The 23,119-nt window shown below is 32.0% G+C and overlaps 3 protein-coding genes across 4 annotated transcripts; 2 read left to right on the forward strand and 1 right to left on the reverse strand.

Moving 5' to 3' along the window:
- Positions 1–291: 291 nt before the first annotated feature.
- On the forward strand, positions 292–10,562 carry LOC113398816 (ubiquitin-like modifier-activating enzyme ATG7). 2 transcript variants are annotated; one of them, XM_064216850.1, is made up of 11 exons: positions 292–683; positions 841–1,036; positions 1,613–2,071; positions 3,685–3,782; positions 4,210–4,354; positions 4,772–4,930; positions 5,527–5,715; positions 5,973–6,125; positions 6,264–6,379; positions 6,886–7,171; positions 10,327–10,562. In XM_064216850.1, the coding sequence occupies exons 1-11, from the start codon at positions 481–483 to the stop codon at positions 10,369–10,371; spliced, it is 2,049 nt and encodes a 682-aa protein (XP_064072920.1). In that variant the 5' UTR covers positions 292–480; the 3' UTR covers positions 10,372–10,562. The 2 variants fall into 2 exon arrangements, with proteins under 2 accessions (XP_064072920.1, XP_026493535.2); XM_026637750.2 differs by having other exon boundaries at positions 299–683; positions 3,676–3,782.
- Positions 10,563–14,364: 3,802 nt separating this feature from the next.
- On the reverse strand, positions 14,365–16,513 carry LOC113398535 (large ribosomal subunit protein uL2m). The gene is made up of 6 exons (XM_026637313.2): positions 16,196–16,513; positions 16,006–16,118; positions 15,789–15,924; positions 15,464–15,544; positions 14,866–14,997; positions 14,365–14,603 (listed from the first exon to the last, which is right to left on the reverse strand). Exons 1-6 carry the CDS (start codon positions 16,419–16,421, stop codon positions 14,398–14,400), a joined length of 894 nt encoding a protein of 297 aa, XP_026493098.1. The 5' UTR covers positions 16,422–16,513; the 3' UTR covers positions 14,365–14,397.
- A 262-nt stretch (positions 16,514–16,775) lies between these two features.
- On the forward strand, positions 16,776–22,632 carry LOC113398533 (protein pygopus). The gene is made up of 3 exons (XM_026637311.2): positions 16,776–17,059; positions 17,307–18,801; positions 19,352–22,632. The coding sequence occupies exons 2-3, from the start codon at positions 17,453–17,455 to the stop codon at positions 19,470–19,472; spliced, it is 1,470 nt and encodes a 489-aa protein (XP_026493096.1). The 5' UTR covers positions 16,776–17,059; positions 17,307–17,452; the 3' UTR covers positions 19,473–22,632.
- Positions 22,633–23,119: the final 487 nt, after the last annotated feature.

The following is a 23,119-nucleotide window of genomic DNA, read 5'->3' on the forward strand; positions in this document are numbered from 1 at the left end:
TAAAATCGTATACATTGTCCCAGATAGAAATTACTAAACCTGTGTTGACACACAGGTTTAATTTTTGTTACATTGTGCAGGACACTTTTTGTACACAATAATAATTAATTTTTGTGGCTCATATTTTACATAATATGTACCTTATATATCCTTAATCATGTTTTACTACATTCAGAGATTGACAGCCCTCATTCAACGTCAAATTTACCGTTTAATTATTCATTTTTGACATTAGCGTATCAGGCGATGGCAAAATAAACTTAGTTTATCTTTGTACTCTCCGTGGGTACTAACTACAACGTAGCAAGAAAAATTGCTTTGAAATTTAATAGTTGTGTGTAGTAGTTGCTTGTTGTCTTGAATTTGCTTAAGTCGTAATCACAATTTATTTAAAAGTTAGAAATGTAATGCCAAGTTAAAACCGAACAATTAAATTGAATTGAAGATTTCTCATATATTTTACTCATTTACAATTTAAAAATGACAACAATAGATGATAAGCAAGATATTATTCAATATGTTCCCTTTATGTCTTTCGTTCATCCATCGTTTTGGCATAGTTTAACCGATATGAAATTGAACGTTGATAAATTAAATGAGAATACGAAACAGATTTATGGACGTTATTCATATAGGGATGATATTATAAGTGTATTAGAGGTCGACGGAACTTCTTTCAACAAGTAAGTTTAACATTACATTAATCTTTTATATAAATAAAAAAAAAAATGTTTTTATTACATTAAAAACTTGTTAAGTTGATTACAATATTTTTTTTTAAATATAGAATTTGCAATTTTTCGCTATGCCAGTTATTTAATCTTAAAATTATTTTTAAAGGGACCCAGAGACAGAGTTCCACTACATAAATGTTACTGGGACTCTAATGAATAAAAATACAATTGAAGACTTCAAAAACATTGACAAAGCAGCATTAATTAATAGTGTTGGTGAGATTATGAGAGCCAATATACAAATAAAGTCATGGATAGACAATCCTAATAGCTTATTAAACTTTTTTGTACTTTCATTTGCTGTAAGTATAATGTGAATACATAATTGTATTTGATTCTAGTTCTAAGTAATTACAATTATGTATTTAACCAATTTCAAATGAAAATATTTTCAGTCACATGTGAGTAAAATAAAAAAGAAATGGGAAAAATATATTCTATATATTTTTCCCATTTCATTTTTATTTTACTAAAAAACTAAAAAACCCAAACTTGTAGTCTTTGGGTTTTTTAGTAATTATAAATAATCAACACTGAGTAAGATAGCCATTCGTTTACATGACCTAATGGTAGATAGACCATGTTACCTATGCTTAATGAAATAATTTATTAAAAAAGAAATAACCCAGATAGTGAATTTTGTTCATAAGTTACAGTGTTTTTAGTTTTCCAGGAAATGTATTTGGTAATTTTGATGTTTTTTTTAATGTTTCCATTACATTAAATAATATGTTTGTAAAAAAAATTCAATTCAAGCACTCTCTGATGCCTTACATCACAGTCGTGCAATTTACTTAATAAAATAGATACTAGTCTATAGAAAATTAATTTAGCAGACTTGCTGTTTAGATATAAAATTAACAATTTTAATATTACAGGATCTCAAAAAGTTCCACTATTACTACTGGTTTGCATTTCCCGCACCAAGTCAACCTGTTGTGTGCTTAAAAGAAAAATGTAAGAATATAAGCACATGTTTCAACGAGAAGCAAATAAAAGAAATTTCACAGAGCTATCAACTTCTTGAGATTTCACAGAAATGTTTCTTTGCAATTGTTAAGGATGGTGACTTGTACAATGTTGTGACCCTATCAAAGATCTTAGATAAAAACAGAAATAAGGATGAAGAGTCAAATATTGATCTGACCAACACATTTTTCGCTTTTGCGGATCATAGTAATTGTGAAAACCCTGGATGGCCACTGAGAATATTTTTGGCAGCTTTATTTGAATATTGTCCAGATTTAAGTAAGACGATTATTAAAGTTATTGGGATAAGGTGCAGCAAAAATGGTGCCATTAATAATAGTCAGATTTATAACATAACAGTACCTGAGGTCAGTAACTTACTATTCTAATTTTAATTATAATTTACGAAATTTAGAAATTTTAAAGTAATTCTTGGATACCTGTTGGTAACCTCATTGTAACTGAACCATTGTACCAATCATAATAAAGACAAGTATATAATGGAATGTAAACACTAAAACCGAACCTTGAGGAGAATCTTTGATGGCAACAAATGAATAAGTTTGACAGTTGATGTTGCCAAAATGATTCTCTTGAAATAATCTCTTAAACATTTCAATGTCAAGTCAACAAAGTCTTATAAATGAGTTTTTTCGATTTGTATACTTATTATAAAATATATATGTATATATAACAATTTTGAGTCCATTATAAACTGCCAGCTCCTGCGGTAGCTGGAGGAGCACCAGCTAATTAGCAACTGCCAGTACGGTTTCCGTCGGGGTAGCTCAGCTGGTGATCTTCTAGTTTACCTGACACATAGATGAACAGAAGCAGTTAAGAGCAAGGGGGGTGCATTAGCAGCCAGACAGATTTAGACATAGCGAAGCCCTTCGATCGCGTGTGGCACATGGCGCTTCTTTCGAAGTTTCCATCCTATGGGCTTCCCGACAAATTATGCAATTGGATCACTACCTTTTTGGCAGATCGGACTTATAATTCGTCAATTCTGGTGTTCCACAAGGCTGCGTACTATAACCCTCTCTGTTTCTTCTGCATATCAATGACTTGTTGCAAATTAGGAACATTCACTGCTATGCAGACGACATTACCGTAGACACCTTATACACCGACGGTGCTAATATTTATCGGGAAAACGGCGACGAAAACCGGAACAAACTTGTATCTGAAATCGAGCCATTGTTAAACACATTTCTCGAACTGGGGCCGGCTAAACCTAGTCCAATTTAACCCCAAGTTTGCGCGTTAACCGCTAAAAAAATCACCATTTGTCGTATCTCCACGATTTGAGAACATTCCCATTGTCGCCCCAGCTATTATCAGAATACTTGGCGTTGATGTTTCAAGCCTCGTTCAGTTACTTGGTCAATTGGAAATTAAAGACAAATTGGCATCAAAAAAGCTCGGTGTGCTCAGCAAGGCAAGACGGTATTTCGCATCGGCCCATCGCCTAAAAACTATCTTGTATGTCTTGCGCAAATTCGGCCTCACATAGAGTACTGCTCTTACCTCTGGGTGGGTGCTCCTCAATACCAGCTTCTTCCATTTGACCGTATCCAACGCAGAGCGGCTCAAATTATCGATGATCAAGCTCTTCCGGAAAAGCCAAAGGATCTGCTTGCTCCTTTGGCTTTGCTTTGCTTTGGAACTGATACGACTTGGGAACATTAAGAAAAGAGCTTTCTCATTTCTTAAAGACCGGCAAAGCACCTGCAAAACCCCCGGTGTTGCAGATGTCTAGGCGATGATAGTGACTTTCCATCAGCTGAGCTTCCTGCTCGTCTGCCACCGGAAACATTAAAAAATAATACCAGATATTAAATATTTTTTACTGTAATGTTAATTAGGAAAAATAAATTATACTTTTGATTTTAGACAGAACTTTGATATAGATTCTTGTAATTAAATGGACCATAATTTTACTTTATTTTAGATAGAATTTTTATTTTAGACCATCCAGACACCTCAGAATGTTGGTTGGGTAGGTTGGGAAAGAAATGAAAGGGGTAACTTTGGACCGAAACTTGCCAATATGTCATCATCAATGGATCCTGTGAAGTAAGTAAATTCATTATTGTTTTTATTAGACAAACGGGTAGTAGCGATGATAGCCCATCTTTTCTTAATTAATTTTAGGACAGATGAATAAATGGGTCATCTAATTGTAATCGGGATTCGTCTTTGTCAGCAACTGCATTGCTAGATACTGGCACTGTTAGATGTATAAACCAGTTCTTGCATCATTCATGAGCCATCGAACACATAATCTAATAAGCTGATATCTTTAATTATACAAGCTCACTCTTTCTCTAACAAAATATTGTCTTTTTGGAACTAGAATAATAGTTTTTCCGCACAGATGATATGATATGTTTTTGGACCCACCACCCTCCTACTAGGTACTAGAAAGAAAATATTTATTATTTAAAATTTTCACATAATTTAAGAAGTATTGAAAATAATGAAATGAAATGCAAAATTTCAGATTGGCAGACACATCTTCTGATCTTAATATTAAATTAATGAAATGGCGTCTTGTTCCTGATCTTGATGTGACTATTATGAAGGAAACAAAATGTTTGTTGCTCGGTGCCGGTACTCTGGGTTGTCACGTGGCAAGAGATCTTTTAGTAAGTAATTTTAAATTGGTTTTAATTATACAAATATTAAGTTAATTGTGTAAATCTTACAAATATATATTTTATGTTAGAAAAAGAACATATTCAATTTTTAGTAACAAAATAATTGAATTGTCTCTCGTCGGAAAACATTTCAAATATATTCTAAATCTTTAAAAAAAACACTATTAGTCCATGATCCATGTTTAAGAATATAAAATAATAGCATAAAGTATTGTGCATTGTGCTAGTTTGGCGGCAATGAGAAATGTCTGTTTAAAAAAAAAAAACTTTGATACAATCATGTTATCACCTAACTAAATCGCAGCTGACCAGTCAAATAGTGACCACTACAGTTGCAATAAATACATCCCGAAAGTTTCAATTCTAAAACTAATACGACATTCTAAAACTAGTTTTGTTTAACAGGCTTGGGGATTCCGTCATATAACTTTCATAGATAGTGGCAAAGTGTCATATTCTAATCCGACGCGTCAAGTACTCTACACTTATCAAGATTGTCTCAATGGTGGTAGAAGAAAGTCGGAAGCAGCAGCTGATAATTTAAAACTTATCCTACCAACTGTGGTAACTATATAACATTTTTATCAAATATTTAATAGTTGTTATATTGATACAATTTTAGTGCTAGTTATCTTTATGCAAAGAATTACGATTTTTTAAACAAAGTTTAATCAATAAGGAGTTCAATATTTCTTAAAGTAAAAGCCCAATGTCTATAGAATCGGTGACAATTTCCCATTTGCCAGTCCGCCTCCATAAAATACATAAAAAAACGATTATAGAGATAAAAAAGTTTTAATACAAATAAGTGCATTTTATGTTCGTATATCCATGATTTAAATGCACAATTTATGAACAATACATCTCATACTGCTTTGACTTTCAACGTAATAAAAACCTGATAAAATAGGTAACTTCGCTCTGTTGTCAGTAGATAAGACAAGTAAATTTTAACCAAACCAGGACAATAATCACTGAATTTTCATCTCACTTTATCATTTAGTACTCGTCGTTGCAGGAAAACGTCGCGATTAAACCTGCAAACCTTTTCCTCGAAATAGGGTCCCCCATTGGTGCGTTATTTAAGAGGTGTTACTTTAATTTTTGCTCGAATAGACACCATATATTTTAGCTCAGCAGTATAATATACTAATTTTCAGCAAAGTAAAGGTCTAGTCTTCCACATTCCAATGCCTGGTCATCCAATTGGCGAGTCCCTTAAAGATGAGACAGTTACCAACATCGAACTGTTAACTGAGGCTATAAAAGATCATGATGTGATTTTCCTCCTTTTGGACACCAGAGAAGCGAGGTGGTTACCGACGCTCATCTCCGCACATTACGGAAAGGTAAACTTATTTTTGTTTATGGTACCAATACGAAAGAAACACGAGGCTTACAGAATTTGTATTCTTTATATTTTTAAATTATATTTTAAACGGTTCATGAATGAATTGACTTCTAATTATCAAGGAGTGTTAAGAGTACTTTCTTTTTCGTATTTATCATGACGTTTGTAGTCTAGTCAATTCCTTTAAATTATTGTCGTGTTGTCTCTGAATATTTTGAAGAAAACTATATTTCTAATAAAAAAAAACATTTTCAGATAACAATAAACGCAGCGCTCGGCTTCGACAGTTATCTGGTAATGCGACATGGAATAAGTTCAGCTCAAGAAGAAACTTCAATTAACAGCACTTTCGTGTCCGGAGACCAACTCGGGTGCTACTTCTGCAATGATGTCACGGCACCTGGAAATGTAAGCTACTGCTTATGTCTGGCTACGGCAACATGATAGAATAAGCTTTAACCTTTATTAAGATGTTCTTTGTGACTTTAACTGCCTGCTACTTATACTTCTTGATGGAATAATACGAGTAATGATAGAATCTGACAGTCGCTGAAGGATCGCACCCTGGACCAGCAGTGCACGGTGAGCCGAGCCGGCGTCGCCGCCATCGCCGGCGCGCTCGCCGTCGAGCTGCTCGTGGGCACGCTGCAGCACCCGCTCCGGTAACTCACTTGTGACGCATCCCCCAACAACTTTGAAGCTTTCTGTATACATCTGCATTTTTCATTCGCCTTATCGGCATCTCAGCATACTGAGAACGCCCGGCGTATCTTCTGCTAACGAGAGTATTGAGCATGATCAAAGCACTTTGACACGTAAGATTTCCAAGTTTTGCCGTTGCCAAATCATGGTGCTAAAACGAATGCCAGTTATGCAAATGTAGTACGTTCTAGGGCCTAGCCACATAACTGCATTAAAATCACCAGGCCACCCGACTGCAAGTCGCACTTGCCAAATTATCAATGTTTGGTTTGCCAAGGTTGGTAAAGTGTCACAAGTACTTGTACGAACACATGAAAGTGCACCGTTTTGCCTAATGTCCAATGGGTAATAGTGAAAGTGAGACTATATATTCAAATCAATAAAACTTTATTAAATAAATAAATATTTGTAAAGGCTAAATATATTAGTTATGTAAATAATTTTATACATTTATATTGTATTACAGAGTAAAAGCTCCAGCTGTATATAACCTTACTGATGAAGAACTTGACCCAAAGCTTCAAGGAGTCCTTGGTCCAATACCCCATTCAATACGAGGCTTTCTTCATTCGCACCAAACTGTGCTACCAACGTGCACAAAATTCAAACAATGCATCGCGTGTTCTGAAGTAGTGATAGGCAAATATAAAGAAGAAGGCTTAGACTTTTTGATGAATGTTTTCAATAGTGGAACTTATTTGGAGGATGTTACGGGATTATCTGAACTGCAATTGACTGCAGAAATGACTGAGGTAAATATAACAACAAAATATGTATTGTACTTATTCACTATCAGTAGCAATGGTTTTTTTTTACAAAAAAAACTGAAGATATCCTTGTCGTTTTTTAGAGTTATATGTACAATACAATCACATTAATATAATTGAACCTATAGGAACAGTCGTGTCTTAGTCGAGAGCATTTTTTTCGATGAATTTATTCGAAGAAAAAAAAGTAAACCACAAAGTTATGAAACCTACTTCAAAAAATAATGGTGATAAATTTTTGGGGTGTTAATTAGAAAAATAATAAAATATTCTATATTATATGTGACAATGTAAGAGCTTGTTATGAAAAATTCAGGTTGTAATTTAAGGTCGTATATATTTATTTGTAAATATATACGAAAATTGACAGTTATCTTCAACACCCTATCTCTAAAACATCTATATTTGAAAACTTTTATTAATTTACTTCATAAATCATAAGCGTGTGTGAATACAACAAGCATGGGGGTGACAGTGAAGTACAAAAGATAGCAAAAAATATTTGTATGGAAACTAGCACCATCTAATATACAAGGCGCGTCATCTAAGCCACATAAAAACGCTTAAATTACACTAGATGTCGCTACAGAGCCTGATGTTTAATTCTTTTAAATTTTTTTATTATTTTTAAATTTTAAATATCCAAATTGAGCAAATCAATATTTAAAAAAATGTTTATAAAGTAAAATCAAAGTCATTGTACAATTATACAATGAATAAATTTATTCGCGATCACAATTTTACAATGGCAGTACTATGTGATGTGTTGAAGTTCAAAACTATACAACATTAGAAAAGTTTGAAATTAAAATTATTCTTGTCGAGTCCGTTCGTGTTTTGTGCGTGCGTTGTTTTCTCTGCTTTGATATACATTTTCACTTTTATTTTGACCTTGGCGTGTTTTACGGATTCTGATAGTGCTGCTTCTTTGATATTTGACGGACTCGTACTCCTCACTTGATCAACCCCGGCAAAGATTTTAGACCGATGATGATGGCGAAGATACTGAAAAGCCCATGATCTAACTGTTATTTTGTGTGACGCAGAAGGTAAGTAATACTTTTAAAATTATTAACACGTGCAAAGGACGACTGTTGTTGTCCTGTCATTTTATTTAAAAACTTTCCGCCTTTCCTTGCTCCCTTTTTTATATATTTAGTCGATGTTTTTTCTAAATTCGTTTATATAAACATATGACTAAATAAGGGCCGATTATGGTTGATTCTCAAGTATTCCATTAAATATTTTATCATATTTTTTTACTTTTACCTTTTTTGTAAATTTATATCAGTATACTTGGCATGTAGGTATTATGAATTTTATCATGTTTAACTAAACCATCTGGCTTTAATACAAATATTAAATTTCAGGTCCACTGAATCATTTCCCTAAGCCTCAAAAAGATGTAGAAAGGTTTGAAATCTGGAAAGCAGTTTTAGAGAATAACACTACAGAAAATGGAAATATGTACATCTATAACTAAATGAGAGTATACAATAAATCTTTCGAAAATTATTACATATCACCATGCAACAGGCTAACAAGAAATGTTATTCCAGCTCTGTATATTAAGAAAGGTGAGAGTCGGTTGACATACTTATCAATATCATTTTATTAGTCATTCACATAATTAGAGAATTAAAACAATTTATTAATTTAACTCAACTCTATAAAAAATCCTTCTTTATTGATCTTAGCAATAGAAATGCAAGAATAGATTTAAATGCATGCTGTACAAGATGTAGGTAACTTATAGTACATTCAGTGGTGTAATTGTAATATTTTAAAGACAGAAGATTTGTATTTTTGTTTAGATGGATTTGGATGACATTTGGCACACGGATAGCTTATAACCAGTATAAAAATGTAGGTAACTCATTGTTCCAACAAAAAATGTCCACCCACATAAAGCTGCTACAAGATTATATGCAAGACAATTTTTATTTGTACCATGAATCACATCTCAAGACTTCATATAAAAATATTACTTGTAGAGAAAAATTATAACATAATTCTTGTTGTTACAGATGATATGTCTATTAGTGCATCAACATCCACAGAAATATCTATTGAGACAAGTACTGCAGTTTTGATGGATCAGGCTACTAAAAAAATAAAAATTACTAAGAACTTAATAAATTGCAGGTGTGATTTATAAATCCTTACTTGTAGTAACCATAAATTGATATTAATTATTTAATAATTTATCTATTAATTTAATAGTCAATAGTTGGTGTAAACGAGGTAATAGAATTTTAACAGACAAAAATGAAGATTTTGATAACACTGATAAAATAAAATTACAAGCTTTCAATTACAATCAAAGTCATAGGAAACAAAAGTAATTATAGCTTATGTTTTCTATATTCATATATGTATAGTTCATATTCTACCTCATTATAATTTATTTTTAACTAAGCAATCAACAATTACCAACTTGTGTAATTTAGTAATGTAAGTAAACATAAATAATGTGATTTTCGTAATTGTATGGACAATGTATGGTGCGATGGACACACCATGATTTTAAATAACACTATGCTTATTGCAGAAATGTAACATAGGATATACTTTTTAAGATATAGAGTGGCCAATTTGTTGAAGAATTGTTTAGACTTTTAATTTCTGAGCATTTTATAAATGTAAAAACTTGATTAATCATGTATGCATAAAGCAAAATACTGAACAATAAAAAAATATTCTACCTTTTTACAATTGTTTATATTCAAAATATCTTATACAACATGTAAAAGTTCTACTAAACCAGAAAACACAATGTGATATATTTCTTTCCAATTTTTGTTTTTCTGTTTTAGTAAATCTTTATCTTTTTTACACAACCTCCCTCGAAGTAAATAAAAAGTAATTATAATTTAATATATATATATATATATATACACGCTATAAGAAACCAGCGCCACCTAGCGCAGAGGGCGGGTAGTAATAAATAGCTGATTCGATTGTGTATTTCAGTATATTTGTATTATCTATGACAACAAGCATACTAATAGCTTTTCTCCATTGACTATCTGACGTTTTGATTCATACAGAGAAAAAATTGTCAGTTAGGTTTATGGGCTATTATAAAAAGTTTTATATAATCTCTGATTACTAAATATACTTTTAATTTTTTTTTTCAGATACTAACATTATCAGACGAAGATCAAGACACTACAAGTATATAAAGGGAACATACTAAATAAATAAACCATTTAATCTCAATTGAAGCTTCATAATCTGCTAAGATATATTAAGTTATATAGTAGTAAAGGCATTTATTGGAAATTTCTATTAAACTGTAGTTGCTATTATCTCATAAGTGTTAATTTATTTAAATATTATTAACATCAAATAAAATAAAGTTTATTTCGTTTTTCGTGTTTTTATATACCTTTACCCGTCTTCAGTATCAATAATTGTTTTATATATGAAATTGACTTCGCGAATGAATTATCAGAATTAAAAATTCAGAGACGGCCCAGCTTATGCAAACTATAAACGTGTGTATCCTAACTAAAGATCACGAATTAGAAGATTAAATTTTTTGGTTGAGTAACTGCTGAGATTTTTGTCCGAAGAATCTACATTCTGAACCAGTGGTAGCTTGTAAAATGTCGTAATCAAAAGTTTAGTTAAACAGTAAATAGGAAATCTAATCTAAATTTCTGACTGTCAACGCATATCGAAAACTACTGAGTTTAGAAAGTTCATATTTTGATCGTAGGTTTATATACAATCTTTATTTAGATTTATTTGTTTGTATGCATGGTCTAGTATCTAGGTATAAGGCTTTATATATCGAGGTTTGGTTTTGAAACCCAGATAGGCACAGTTATTGAGATTTTGAGTCAAAAAAAAATCTGCAGCAACGCAGAGTCTAGAAGCCTTGGAAAGTCAAGCCTGAGTTGCAAAAAGATGGTCACCTGAACTCATTCCGGTCATGTCGAATTTGCCGTTCCAACTGATTATGAGTGTGAGAGAATATTGTGCATCTTTGCGTAAACACGTGTGCATTATAACATATTCCGCTTATTTGGCTAATCTCTCGAGAATAGAATGAATGTGGAAGTGGCTGTAATCGGTCAGTTCGTCATCATCCTACATTGGTACATCGTCTTATATGTACATAAACTCTATATGTCTCTGTCATAACTTAACAAAATATATTGTATTTTATTTTATGTGCCATTGTAGGATTTACATTAAAATATCATACGACCGTCGACGCCCAGAGACATTACAGTATATACATGTTATCTATGCCCAGGGACGGCTTAGTCATGGAATTAACTTTCTCCCCTCCCGCTTTCTTTCCTTTTTCCGTCACTGATATAATTTTGAACAGACAGCTTGTCTAGTAGTATACATATAATTCAATGAGTAAAACTGCGAAGAGTAGATATGTACAGTCAGAGTAAGAAAACCTTCGTCAGTTTTCAAATTAATTTATTTATCAAGTCGTAAACTTTTAGTACCTTTTGAAACTAAAGCACTAAACAGACAACTGCATATAAAATTAAACTAACATAGTATGATAACTTGGTTCAAAATAGTGTAACATCTTTGGACTACGTCTAGTGTCATATCAACATGAAACCTTTTTAATGGCCTAATTAGTCATTACAACATTTAAATTAGATATGATATCTTCTACTGAATTGTCAAAGTCTGTCAGTGTCATATATTTTCTTGCAATATCTTGCAATTTTACAACAATTGGAATAAAACACTTGTATTATTATTCGGCCGTTATTTTAAGTGACGGTTAATGTAATAACGTAGTGTTGCATATCGATAGTCCACTATCGATAGACTATCGATAGTTAAGGTGTAAGCGATACTATCGATAGCTCCCCATGAGCAATATTATTGATACTATCGATAGTTTTGCAAATAACATTACTTTTAATCTAAACTATCGATAGTATCGATAGTTTTGTGCTATCGATAGCCAGTAATTTCCGATAGTATTACTTTCTCAAGATAAGTAATTTAGTAGACCAAGTATAGTATATATTTAAATAAATAAAATTAAATTTACAACTATATTTGATTTTAGAATTAAGACATTTTGTACGGAATAAGGAATAATGAAAAATTTAAATGCGAAAAATGTTCCAGCTGTCGATATTTTTTGTGTTTGATTTATGAATAAACATTATAAATACTCATAACATTAAAAAAAACTTTTAGGAGGAGGTTGGCATTACAATGAAACTTCTTTATAGTAATATTGAGTGTAGCGATTAGAATATATTAATTGCGAAAATTAACAAGTATTTAGAAGGAGAGTAGCAGTATAGTAAATTGTAGCGAGTAGAATTGTGGTATATTATATTAATAGAATCTTCATCTAATAGGCGTAAAAAATCTCATTTCTGAGATCATTTTCTAAACGATTTGTAAATGTTAGCGCAGTCTGAACACGTATTTTCGATTTTACTAACTGTTTCTGTTTCAGTTACTCTATTTTCTACTTTTTTATGTCTTTTACGTATTTCATGTTTTATGGTAGCTTGTAGTTGGTTTTCTCACTTCTCAGAGTTAAGAAGGTCAGGAAAGTTGCTTCGCTTTGTTAAAAATAATAATAATATTCAACAACAAATCAGGGCCCTTGATTCAAGAATGCCCTTTGCTTAAAATTATTTTAACCGAAACTGTCAAAACTAACAATTACAAAGTTTATAATTTTTCATTCCTAGTTTATTCTGACAATTTCCTTAATTAACAAAATCAACAATTATAAAGACAACAGACCGACACATTTCTTAAAAGCAAAAAAAAATTAAATTAGCGTGGCCTTGGAATTTCACACAGTTATAATTAATCAAAATATTCAACAAATAAACTTATCCATTTTCAGTGAAGTGAGTACGTTGCTGCTTGAAAAGTAACCACAAACTTGACAAAAAAACAAGTACAACATGAAAACTGGTATTAAAAATACAATAATTACATTACTTATATTAAAGAAGCAATACTATCAAAAAATCGCTGGCTATCTATAGTCCAAAATTATCGATACTATCGATAGTCCAAAACTATCGATACTATCGATAGTAGCAATAATATCGCTAGTACCAATAGTATTGCTTACAGAGAGCTAGCGATACTATCGATAGTATTGATCAATACGATACTATCGATATCCTGAATAGTTTCCGAGGTCAACTATCGATAGTCAAACTATCGACAGTTCTGCAACGCTGACGTGACGTGTGATGAGTGGTTCCATCGGCACCGGGAAGTGGTGGTGATTCCTTGGCCTGCAAAAGCGGCGGATATAAACCCTATCGAAAATCTATGGGGTTTGATGGTGCAGCGGTGGATAAATAATAACGATAGAACCAAAGCAGCTATTTTAGAACATTGCCGAAGTGTTTGGGATTGCTTCAGAGGAACCGACATAATATACTCTCGTCTTGTTGGATCAATGCAACAGCGACAGCTTGTGATTGATATGAATGGCGGATATACTCGTTTTTAATAAAATAAATAAAATTTGTTTAAATGAATAAATTTTACCATAATTGCTATTTATTTTTACTATTTTATTTCCTACTTCCGTCCTGCGGTTCCACCATAAAAAATATTCATATAATATCCAATATAAAAAGTATCCAAGATGTTATTCCAGTACATATTCTATCTGTATGTAAAATTTTATCCGTTCAGTAATTTTTACGTGAAAAAGTAACAAACATCCATCCATACCTCAGACAAATCATCCAGATCCATACACACAAACTTTCGCGTTTAAAATATTAGTAGGAAGTAGGATTACTATTATGCACTCTCTTTTATAAGAGACAAGACAATGTCTTAATATCCGATGTTGCACGAGCATTCACGAAGGGCTATGACGTTTTGTGAAAAGTTGGTAATTGTCATTCCGTTTGACGGCTTCTTCTTATTATTATTATAGCTTTTAAACGCTATTATACTCTTTGCTAGATGCGACTTATAATTACATTGCGTTTGCGACGCAATATGTCATACTTAATCGGTAAAGCAGATTATCGCTCATACTGAGCACACGAAAATAGATCTTAAGGTGACGAACCTTTTCTTATCCCGACTGTACATACATGTTAATGTGTGTTCAATATAATGATGTATAAACAAAGAACACACAGAAAATGTTTAACTAAAAAATTAGAAAAATAAAAATAACTATGTACTAACATTTACTTTATTTAATCATTACATATTTAGGGATGCATGTTCAATTGAATAGTTGGCAATGGGAATTTCGTAGGATGAGTAATTTCTTTCACTGGCTTTGGAGGTTTGATCTTTCTTCCGTGTCTACCATCCTTCCTACGCCAAAGTCCTGATCTTGGGCGGTTGCCAAGCCATCTGTTGCGTTGTGGAGAACCTATTGGTGTTGTACCATGCTCTATGTTCGATAACCGGCCTACAACATGATACATTCCATTAATTGCAAATTTAAACATCTGAAGTTATCGTATTTCTCTGATTTACTTTATATTTAATTACTTTTTTATTTTAAATTGAAGGTGGTAACTACATCAAGATTCCCTCATGTATTTTATTATATCAGTACATAATATATCAATAAAACCAAAGTGATGGAACTAACTTCATTTGATTCAGGCAAAATGAGAATACTTTAATATTTCTGTGAAAAATTATTTTAATTATAAAATTTAACAAACCAACAACAGCCATGCAATATTGGCTAAAACTGAATGGCCTCTTTGATGGCATCTGGACAATTACACGATCATCCTGCTTTCTTAAAATAGTGCCGTAAGTCCCCGCTGCGTGCACATACAGCCCACCTTGACCTATAATGAATGAACACTACAGAGTATAAAACAGTCACTACCCGCCATCTGTATGCTTAGATATTTTAAACTATGCAATTAATTTTAATGTGTTTTGCATTGATAAGCAGAGTGATTCAACTACATATAAACCTTCCTCGGGTTTATATGTAGTTGAATCAGTAGAGAAAAGCCAAGTATTTCAACTTTCCTAGCCAGATAAAAACAATAATTTTTCTTTTTGTTTGTTTTTAATTAATAGGTATATACAGAACTTTATTATGCTTGTGTGAAGTCGATACAGATAGGTAGAATGTAATATGAAACTATTTTTAAACATATTTGGTAACAACAATGCATAATGTGTGTATTACAATTATGCTTGTCTTTTTTGGTATTGTCATTCACAAAAACCACTGTCTGATTTGAATGAGAAGAAACAGATACATATATTTTATAATTTGTATGAAATTATCAGCTTACATACCTGGCTCTTTTTCTATACAATGAACTAGTGTTCCCGTTGGAAGAGCTCCTAATACATATGCATCACCCTCATTTGCCCTCACTGCAAAAACAAATATGATTGCTTAGTTTTTTTTATATTATATATAATACTACACTAGTATACTGATTCTTTTTTAGAATAAAGCATTACATTTTTATGTAAACAGCCCAAAATTCATGTGCAGATTTGAGAAATTGTCTCTGTGTAATTGATTTTAATAATTGAATAAATAATCTTTAAAACTACTTTCTGGTTAAAGTTTCTTTCAATTGATTATTATATGAGGATTACTATATTTCCAAACCTGGTATCCTGGGTAGATGACGAGATGTTTTAATTATGTCCCCAGCTTTCATATTTTCTGTTGCAAGTATGTATTTTAATTTATCACCAACAGCTACTAGGGCAACATGGGCAGTTCTACAGCCACATTCTAAGATCTTAAAACATATAACATGGTATAAATTACTTCACCACAAAAGTCATATCTTGTTGTCTAATAATTAGCTTATACTCTGTACCTGAATAACTTTTTCCTCTTGAGGTGGACCTTCTGTTGGACCATCTCTGAACCAATTAATCCAGTGATATTTGTGTTTTATTCCTCCACCAATACCTTTTGCTACAACTCTTCCTTTAATGGAAAGAAATATTTTTAGTAAAAGATTATTGAATTTCGTAAAATAATATTATAATTTAAGACTTATCTACCTGATACCGGATCCCGGCCAGCCAAGTTTGTAACTTCTAAAGGCTTTACTGTATACTCTTCTGGAAAGTGTACTATTCTTCTATAACTTTTTCCAAATCCAGGCTTTGGTTTAACGAGATTAGGTTTACTGGCATAGTTTATTGCAGCTATTTGGATGGTTCGTCTACCTAGTACGCTTGGAGTTACGGCTATACTTAATCCTGCGAATAACCTGTTTAAAGCCATCGCAGAAAATTTTAAAATGATATAATCATAAATATCTTATCCTATTTTGATATTCTGTAATTCTTTTAACCTAAAAATTAATATATTTATGAAGAAATTGTCACTTTATTATATGACATAATGACAGCTTATTTTCTGAACGGAAATTGTTTAAGGCTTATACCTAGCAAATTATGCTAATAACTATATATAATGTTAAATAAAATATTTCTTATATTCTATAATATATAGTTATGGATATTGTATTATGGAAACATTTTAATTAAAACAAAGCTATTTTGAAAATCTTACTAGTCTGAATAAAATATTCCTTTGCCTTAGATATGAATACACAAAAAACAAAAGACGACCCCTAGCGGCAATTCTCTGATAAAAATACATCGTGAATGTGGCGTGTGTTGTTTGGAATATCGTGAGTCGTAAATAAAAAATGCATTCAAAGAAATGATATAACTTATTATAAGTGTACTTGATGTGTGTTAAAACAATAATCAATCTAAAATCCTACTGTGAATAGCAAGAACTTGAGTTAAGGAGTGGTTTTCTTTTGGTATTTTGTCATATGTTGCACGCCTGCCTTGGGGTCTTGATGAGGACAAAAAAATAATCAGTAATTCCGATGCTAAATTGATAATGCAGTAAGTTTTAAATTTTTATGTATCCTCTATCTAGTTTACAGCGAATATATCTTAACAATTTATATGGTCCTCAGCATTTTTATGCATTTATAATGAGAAGGTTACTAATGTTTCTACTTCATAACGTAATCATTGGCGCCCATGGACTTTATTAGCAAACACAAGTTATAAAACAGTTTTAATTAAGTGCGATTATATTTTAGGTTGTTAGCTTATTGTGGAGGATGATTTTTTTTTCTTGTTACAGAAATAGACTCAACCAGTCTTCCGGCACGTTATTGCGCTTTCTCGTGACAATGCGGTGCCTTAAGTGTGAATATATTTTCTAAAGTATTTATTTTAGACTAAAATTCCTCATAATGGTTGTTAGAGCTGGAAAAGTATAATATCAAGATGAGTCACAATCTGGCAGGTATGCCTTCATACAGGCTACCAGGGCCTGGATTAGGTCCACCAGATTTTAAACCGCCAATGGATACACCCACACCCCCAGCACCAGCACCGAGTAATCCAAAAAAGCGGAGAAAAACCTCAAATGCTAATAATGCCTTAACAACTCCTCAGCCACCACCAACAGCACAAGACTTACTACCCCCACCATTAACAGGCTATGGAGACACAATCGTTGCATCTAACCCTTTTGATGACTCACCCTCGACAGTGTCACACAATGGTCCCATGATGAGTCAGAATGGACCAATGATGAGTCAAAATGGCCCCATGGGAATGATGGGCCCAATGGGACATAGTATGGGTGGGCCACCAATGAGACACATGAGCCCTTTACCCCACTCAATGAGTCCGATGAATCAGCAAATGCCAACAAGAGGTGGTATAAGTCCAATGGGTAATATGAGTCCAATGGGTCATATGGGTGGTATGTCTCCAATGGGAGGACCTAATATGGGGATGAGTAATCATAGTATGGGTCCAGGTATGGGACCTACATCAAGATCAATGGGAAGTCCAATGAGTCCAATGAATTCCATGCCCATGGGCTCACCTATGTCATCAGGACCAATGGGCAGTCCAATGAATATGGGATCTATGGCTGGAAGCCACATGAGTAACAGCCCAATGGGCCCACCAATGCATAGTCCACTTGGTGCAGGTTCAATGAATGGGCCTATTAATGGACCAATGGGAGGAGGTGGACCAGGTATGAATGTTCCTCGCATGAATGGACCAATGGGTCCTAGTTGTTCAAATGGATCCATGGGGCCCAGTAGTTCAATAATGTCACCAAGTCCAATGCAAAGTGGAGGTATGGGACCTGGTCACTGTGGTCCTATGAGACATGGAAGTCCAATGGGCTCAGGTATGGGAAGTGGACCTATGGGAGGGAATGGACCTATGTCATCAATGGGTCCAGGACCACCATACTCTGGAAACCACATGGGTCACGGCCCTCCTATGGGAATGGGAGGAAATGGTTCAATGGGTATGGGTCCTGGGCCAGGAAATATGGGAAGTTGTGGACCACTTCAAGGTATGAGTGGAATGGCTATGGGAGGGCCAGGAGGACAAGGAGTTGGGCCTATGGGTCAAAGCATGGGGATGTTTGGACCTAAACCAATGCCAGTGAGTGCAGGAAAAGTATACCCCCCTGACCAACCCATGGTGTTTAACCCTCAGAATCCAAATGCTCCCCCGATATATCCTTGTGGAGTATGTCACAAGGAAGTACACGATAATGATCAAGCTATATTATGCGAATCTGGATGTAATTTTTGGTTCCACAGGTAAGAATTAATTTTAAAACTATATTTTGTTAGTCTATCTGTGCAACTCCACTTAAATAGTTAGACCATTTAGTTGATTATACAATTTTGCACTACCAGTAGGCCTTGGTGATTATTATATACTTGAAAAAAAATAAGAAAATTTTAAACAAACCTTATTTAACATAACTAAGTATGATGGAATAGTTTATTCTAAGTATCCAAAATAAAAACTATGAAACAGGCTAAAATGAGATTCATGTCATTAGAAAAATAATATATAAATATGCATACTATATATACACTAAAAAAAATTGCTTGAATGAGGAAAACAATGTCTAGAAGTAAAAAAGTCTAATCAAACATCCATTTGTTTATGTCTTAGGAACCACAGTGTAGGATAATTGAGAAAATAATGTCTGAATCTTCTGCACGAAATTAAATCAACATAATTTAATTTAGTAATAATGTTTTTAAACAAAATTCTATTTTTTTTTAAATATCTTTATTAGACAATAATATAAACGGTATTGTTAGAATTTAATGGTTAAAAAATTTTTTTCATTTTCAGAGGATGCACTGGCCTAACAGAGCCAGCTTTTCAATTGTTAACGGCGGAAGTGTATGCGGAGTGGGTTTGCGACAAGTGCCTACATTCTAAAAACATACCCCTTGTAAAGTTTAAACCATAGTGTTGTGCCACTTACCTCTCCTGTCTCACATATGAGCCGACTAGCTCACCTACACACATCACAAGTATTTATTTCACTTTTTCATATATGGACTAGTAATTTATTGGATTGTTTTGGTTAGAGTCACTATGAAGGATCTCATGGATAGAATTTTAGAATTGTGTTATTGAATGGACAACTTCAAGAACAACTTAATCTTGAAGTAATGCAATTGGAGCTAAACTACTTAATTGCAGATAAATAACTAGCCTGTTTTATTTATTAGTAAGTTGTGGATAAACTGCATCTATTAATTTATTTCAAATAATATTGTTTTTTTTTTTTGTAAAACAATATACTGCATTCAACAACAATCATTTGATAAAAATTTAACTAATTATTATTTTCAATTTAAAGAATGTGATATAAGTTTTGAATTAAAAAAAAAAAGTTTTCTAAATTTGAGCCTGCTTAGGCGTAATTGTTAAAGCAATGTAATGTGATTTCTCATTAGAAAATTAATACCAGAATACTAATAAATATCATACCACATTCAGCTGCCATTGACAAATATAAAATATGCCTTTGTATATTAAAAAAAAAAAAAAAACAAATTAAAATGACAGTTGGGTGTGACATGGTGTTAAATTGGATTAAGCAATATAAAGCTGGCCGATTATTTAGCGGCTATTCGTGTGTCGCTTTATTCTTTGTGCATATTGTAAATATTTTTTAAAGTAAACTTAAGTCTAAACTTCCGCCTTATAATAATTGTGAAATATCAAAATATATTCAATAGAAATTAAGGGTCCTTGTCCATAAATTTTAAAATGAGTTTCGCAAGTAACTTCTGCATTATTCTCGAATATTTTTTATGCAGCTCTTAAAGTCTACAAAACTAAACTACCAGAGATGAAAAAGGGCCTTCTTACTAAATATCCCAATAACAAAACTATATCCTTTAAATTAAATATTTGGTATTATTTTACATGAAATAAAAACAAAAAAACTCATAAGGAAAAAATAAATATACCAATGCTTGCCTTTCATGCATATTTGAAATGTTTGTTATTCATACACATTTTTAAGTGTTTAATATAATTTAATGTGCTACATTATAATTTTACATACTTCTCAAATGTTTTTTAATGCAAGATATTTAGTTGTGAACACGCAATTAGCTTTTTAAAGGCTCCTAAGAGCTTTGGTACTAAAACAATGATTATAAAAAAATGTGCTTTCATTATATTTATAATTACCTACTTTTCATTTGGTGCCCTAGATTGCATGTAATAATACGCATTATTTTTACATAAATAACTGTAAATATGATGAATCCATACGCTTTGTTAAATATAAGAGTGTTAAAATGTGTTTGTCAATTTTTTAACTTTTGAAGATTTTTTAACTGTAAGTGTGTATCATAAGAATTGTAAATATTTCTGTAGTGTTTCGAATAATGTACTGAGATTATATAAAACTGAAGAGTGCTCTGGGAAAGTGAGCGGTTGTGACTAAGATTGAAACATACTATTTTTGTTTACTATTCATCAACCGCAATATCCTTTGTCTGGGCTCAGTGAGAAGTGCAAACTTAGTTCAAGATATCAATTTAATCTTAATTTGAAATATTGTTGTCAATTTTTTACTGTTCTTGGTCATGAAATATGTTTGTAAACCACATACATTTTGATTGTATTTTACTTTGAAGTTATTTAGTGCCCTCTAACATCTTGTGCCATTATCTGTAATAGATTTTTAATATTCGTTTTAGAGCAGCTTGTATACTAGCTTACATTTTGTTTTCATGGAAATTAGTGTTTGGAACGCTGTCCCTCGGTTGTGATGATTTATTTTATCTGTGACTTTAAAAATAATTTTAGTTTTAAAATTGTTTAAAAATAAATCTCGTAGTCTTCAACCTAATCCGAGACCCGTTAAGAGATTGCTTTGAGACAGTAACTGTCGTACCATTTTAACCATAAGACAATTTATTAACTTTATTTAAAAAAAAATGTATGTACATAGATCCAATAATTGTATAGCATCATTTTGTATGTACAATAAAAAAACGCAGCAAACTAGTGCCTAAGTTATATACACAAGATTTTTGATAACAATTTTTATTTTTATTTTTAAATATTCAATGAGATTGAGAGAAATAACATATTTATTTATTTTATCATAAATACCATGACATGTTTAAGTAATATGAGTTGTTATGTATGTAGATTAACAAACAATTTTTAGCACAATATGTATCCCCAGGTAAACTTACCTGACCACTTAACAACTGAGTGGGCGCGGCTCTTGTCAGGTGTTGTTTTTTTTTTATACCATACCATACTCACTTAATTGGTAAACAATATAAAGGTATAGTCACGTCTGTCATTTTTTTTTCACTTATTATATGTTTAAGAATGTTCTTTATTGTGATGAAAATACATACAATTTTTATACATCGATAAAAATAAAATAGTCTAATTTAGTTGTAAAACAATATTGTGGGTTTAATAGATGCACTTTTTTTAAATTTCCTTTATAGAAATATCCACCGAATTAGTCATTTGCTTTTTCTTACGTGATGTAAATTATATTAACGCCGTGTTACAAACAATTAACATCTGATTTGATCATACCTTTATGATCCCAAATTATTTTGGTAATATTTTTTCAATAAAATATAATTGAGTAAGTAGTTATAATAGATAAAACATTCGGCGGAAGATGATTTTTTTTTAAATAATTTTGTATATATATTTAATAAATCGACGAATAATTAACAATTGTACAGTTACTGATAAATTAGAAATTTATTAACTAGGATATGCGGCCATGAATGTAATGTAATGTTAATTGTCGTGTGAGCATCACAATTATTTACGGGAGACTGCTGCTATGTATATTAGTTAAACACGTTATGTGTTGCGTACTTTGGGCCTTACGACGTATATATTATGTGTAGTTCTCCAACATTAGATATAAAGATCAAAATAAAACGCAATATATACTTTCGTTCAGCCCATCGTACAAAAAACAAAACTGTTGTGAATGATAGCAAGTTGTATTTCAGAATATTTTATAAAGTCAAATAGAATTACATCAGTGGTCTTAAACTTGTGCATAGTTTATTTTGTATTATGTGAATAATAACAAGCAATAATAAAATTGTTATTGAGGATTTTTTATTTTATGTTAAGTTACCTTTTATATAAGAAAAGGCTGATATTTAAATAATAATAATAAACTTAATGAAGTATTGGTGAGAATAAGAATAAGTGTGAATTGTTTGGATTAATTCCGACAGTTAAATTTCACCTTTGGACATGGTGTCATAATTTGAAGTTTTATCCGCACCGCCTAGATGTCCGAAATCATATAATAAAAAAATGATGAGTCTGGCAATATACGAAAAAAAAAATGCCTCAACTTGAAAACAAAGACTTGTTAAAATGGACAATCCATTTTATTACGGGATATTGCAGAAGAAATACTTTATTTTAAAAGAACCAACTATGTTGGTTTTCTTACCTACCTACATACAAGAATACCTGGCAAGGGATGAGTTGACAATATGGGACATAGTACATATATATATACAAGTAGTTTGTATTAAATTTTCAATGCTGATAGGAGAGAACCTTTTGAAAGTCTGATATCCAGAGATA

This window comes from Vanessa tameamea, chromosome 14, assembly GCF_037043105.1.
Source record: "Vanessa tameamea isolate UH-Manoa-2023 chromosome 14, ilVanTame1 primary haplotype, whole genome shotgun sequence".
Lineage (NCBI taxonomy): Eukaryota > Metazoa > Arthropoda > Insecta > Lepidoptera > Nymphalidae > Vanessa > Vanessa tameamea.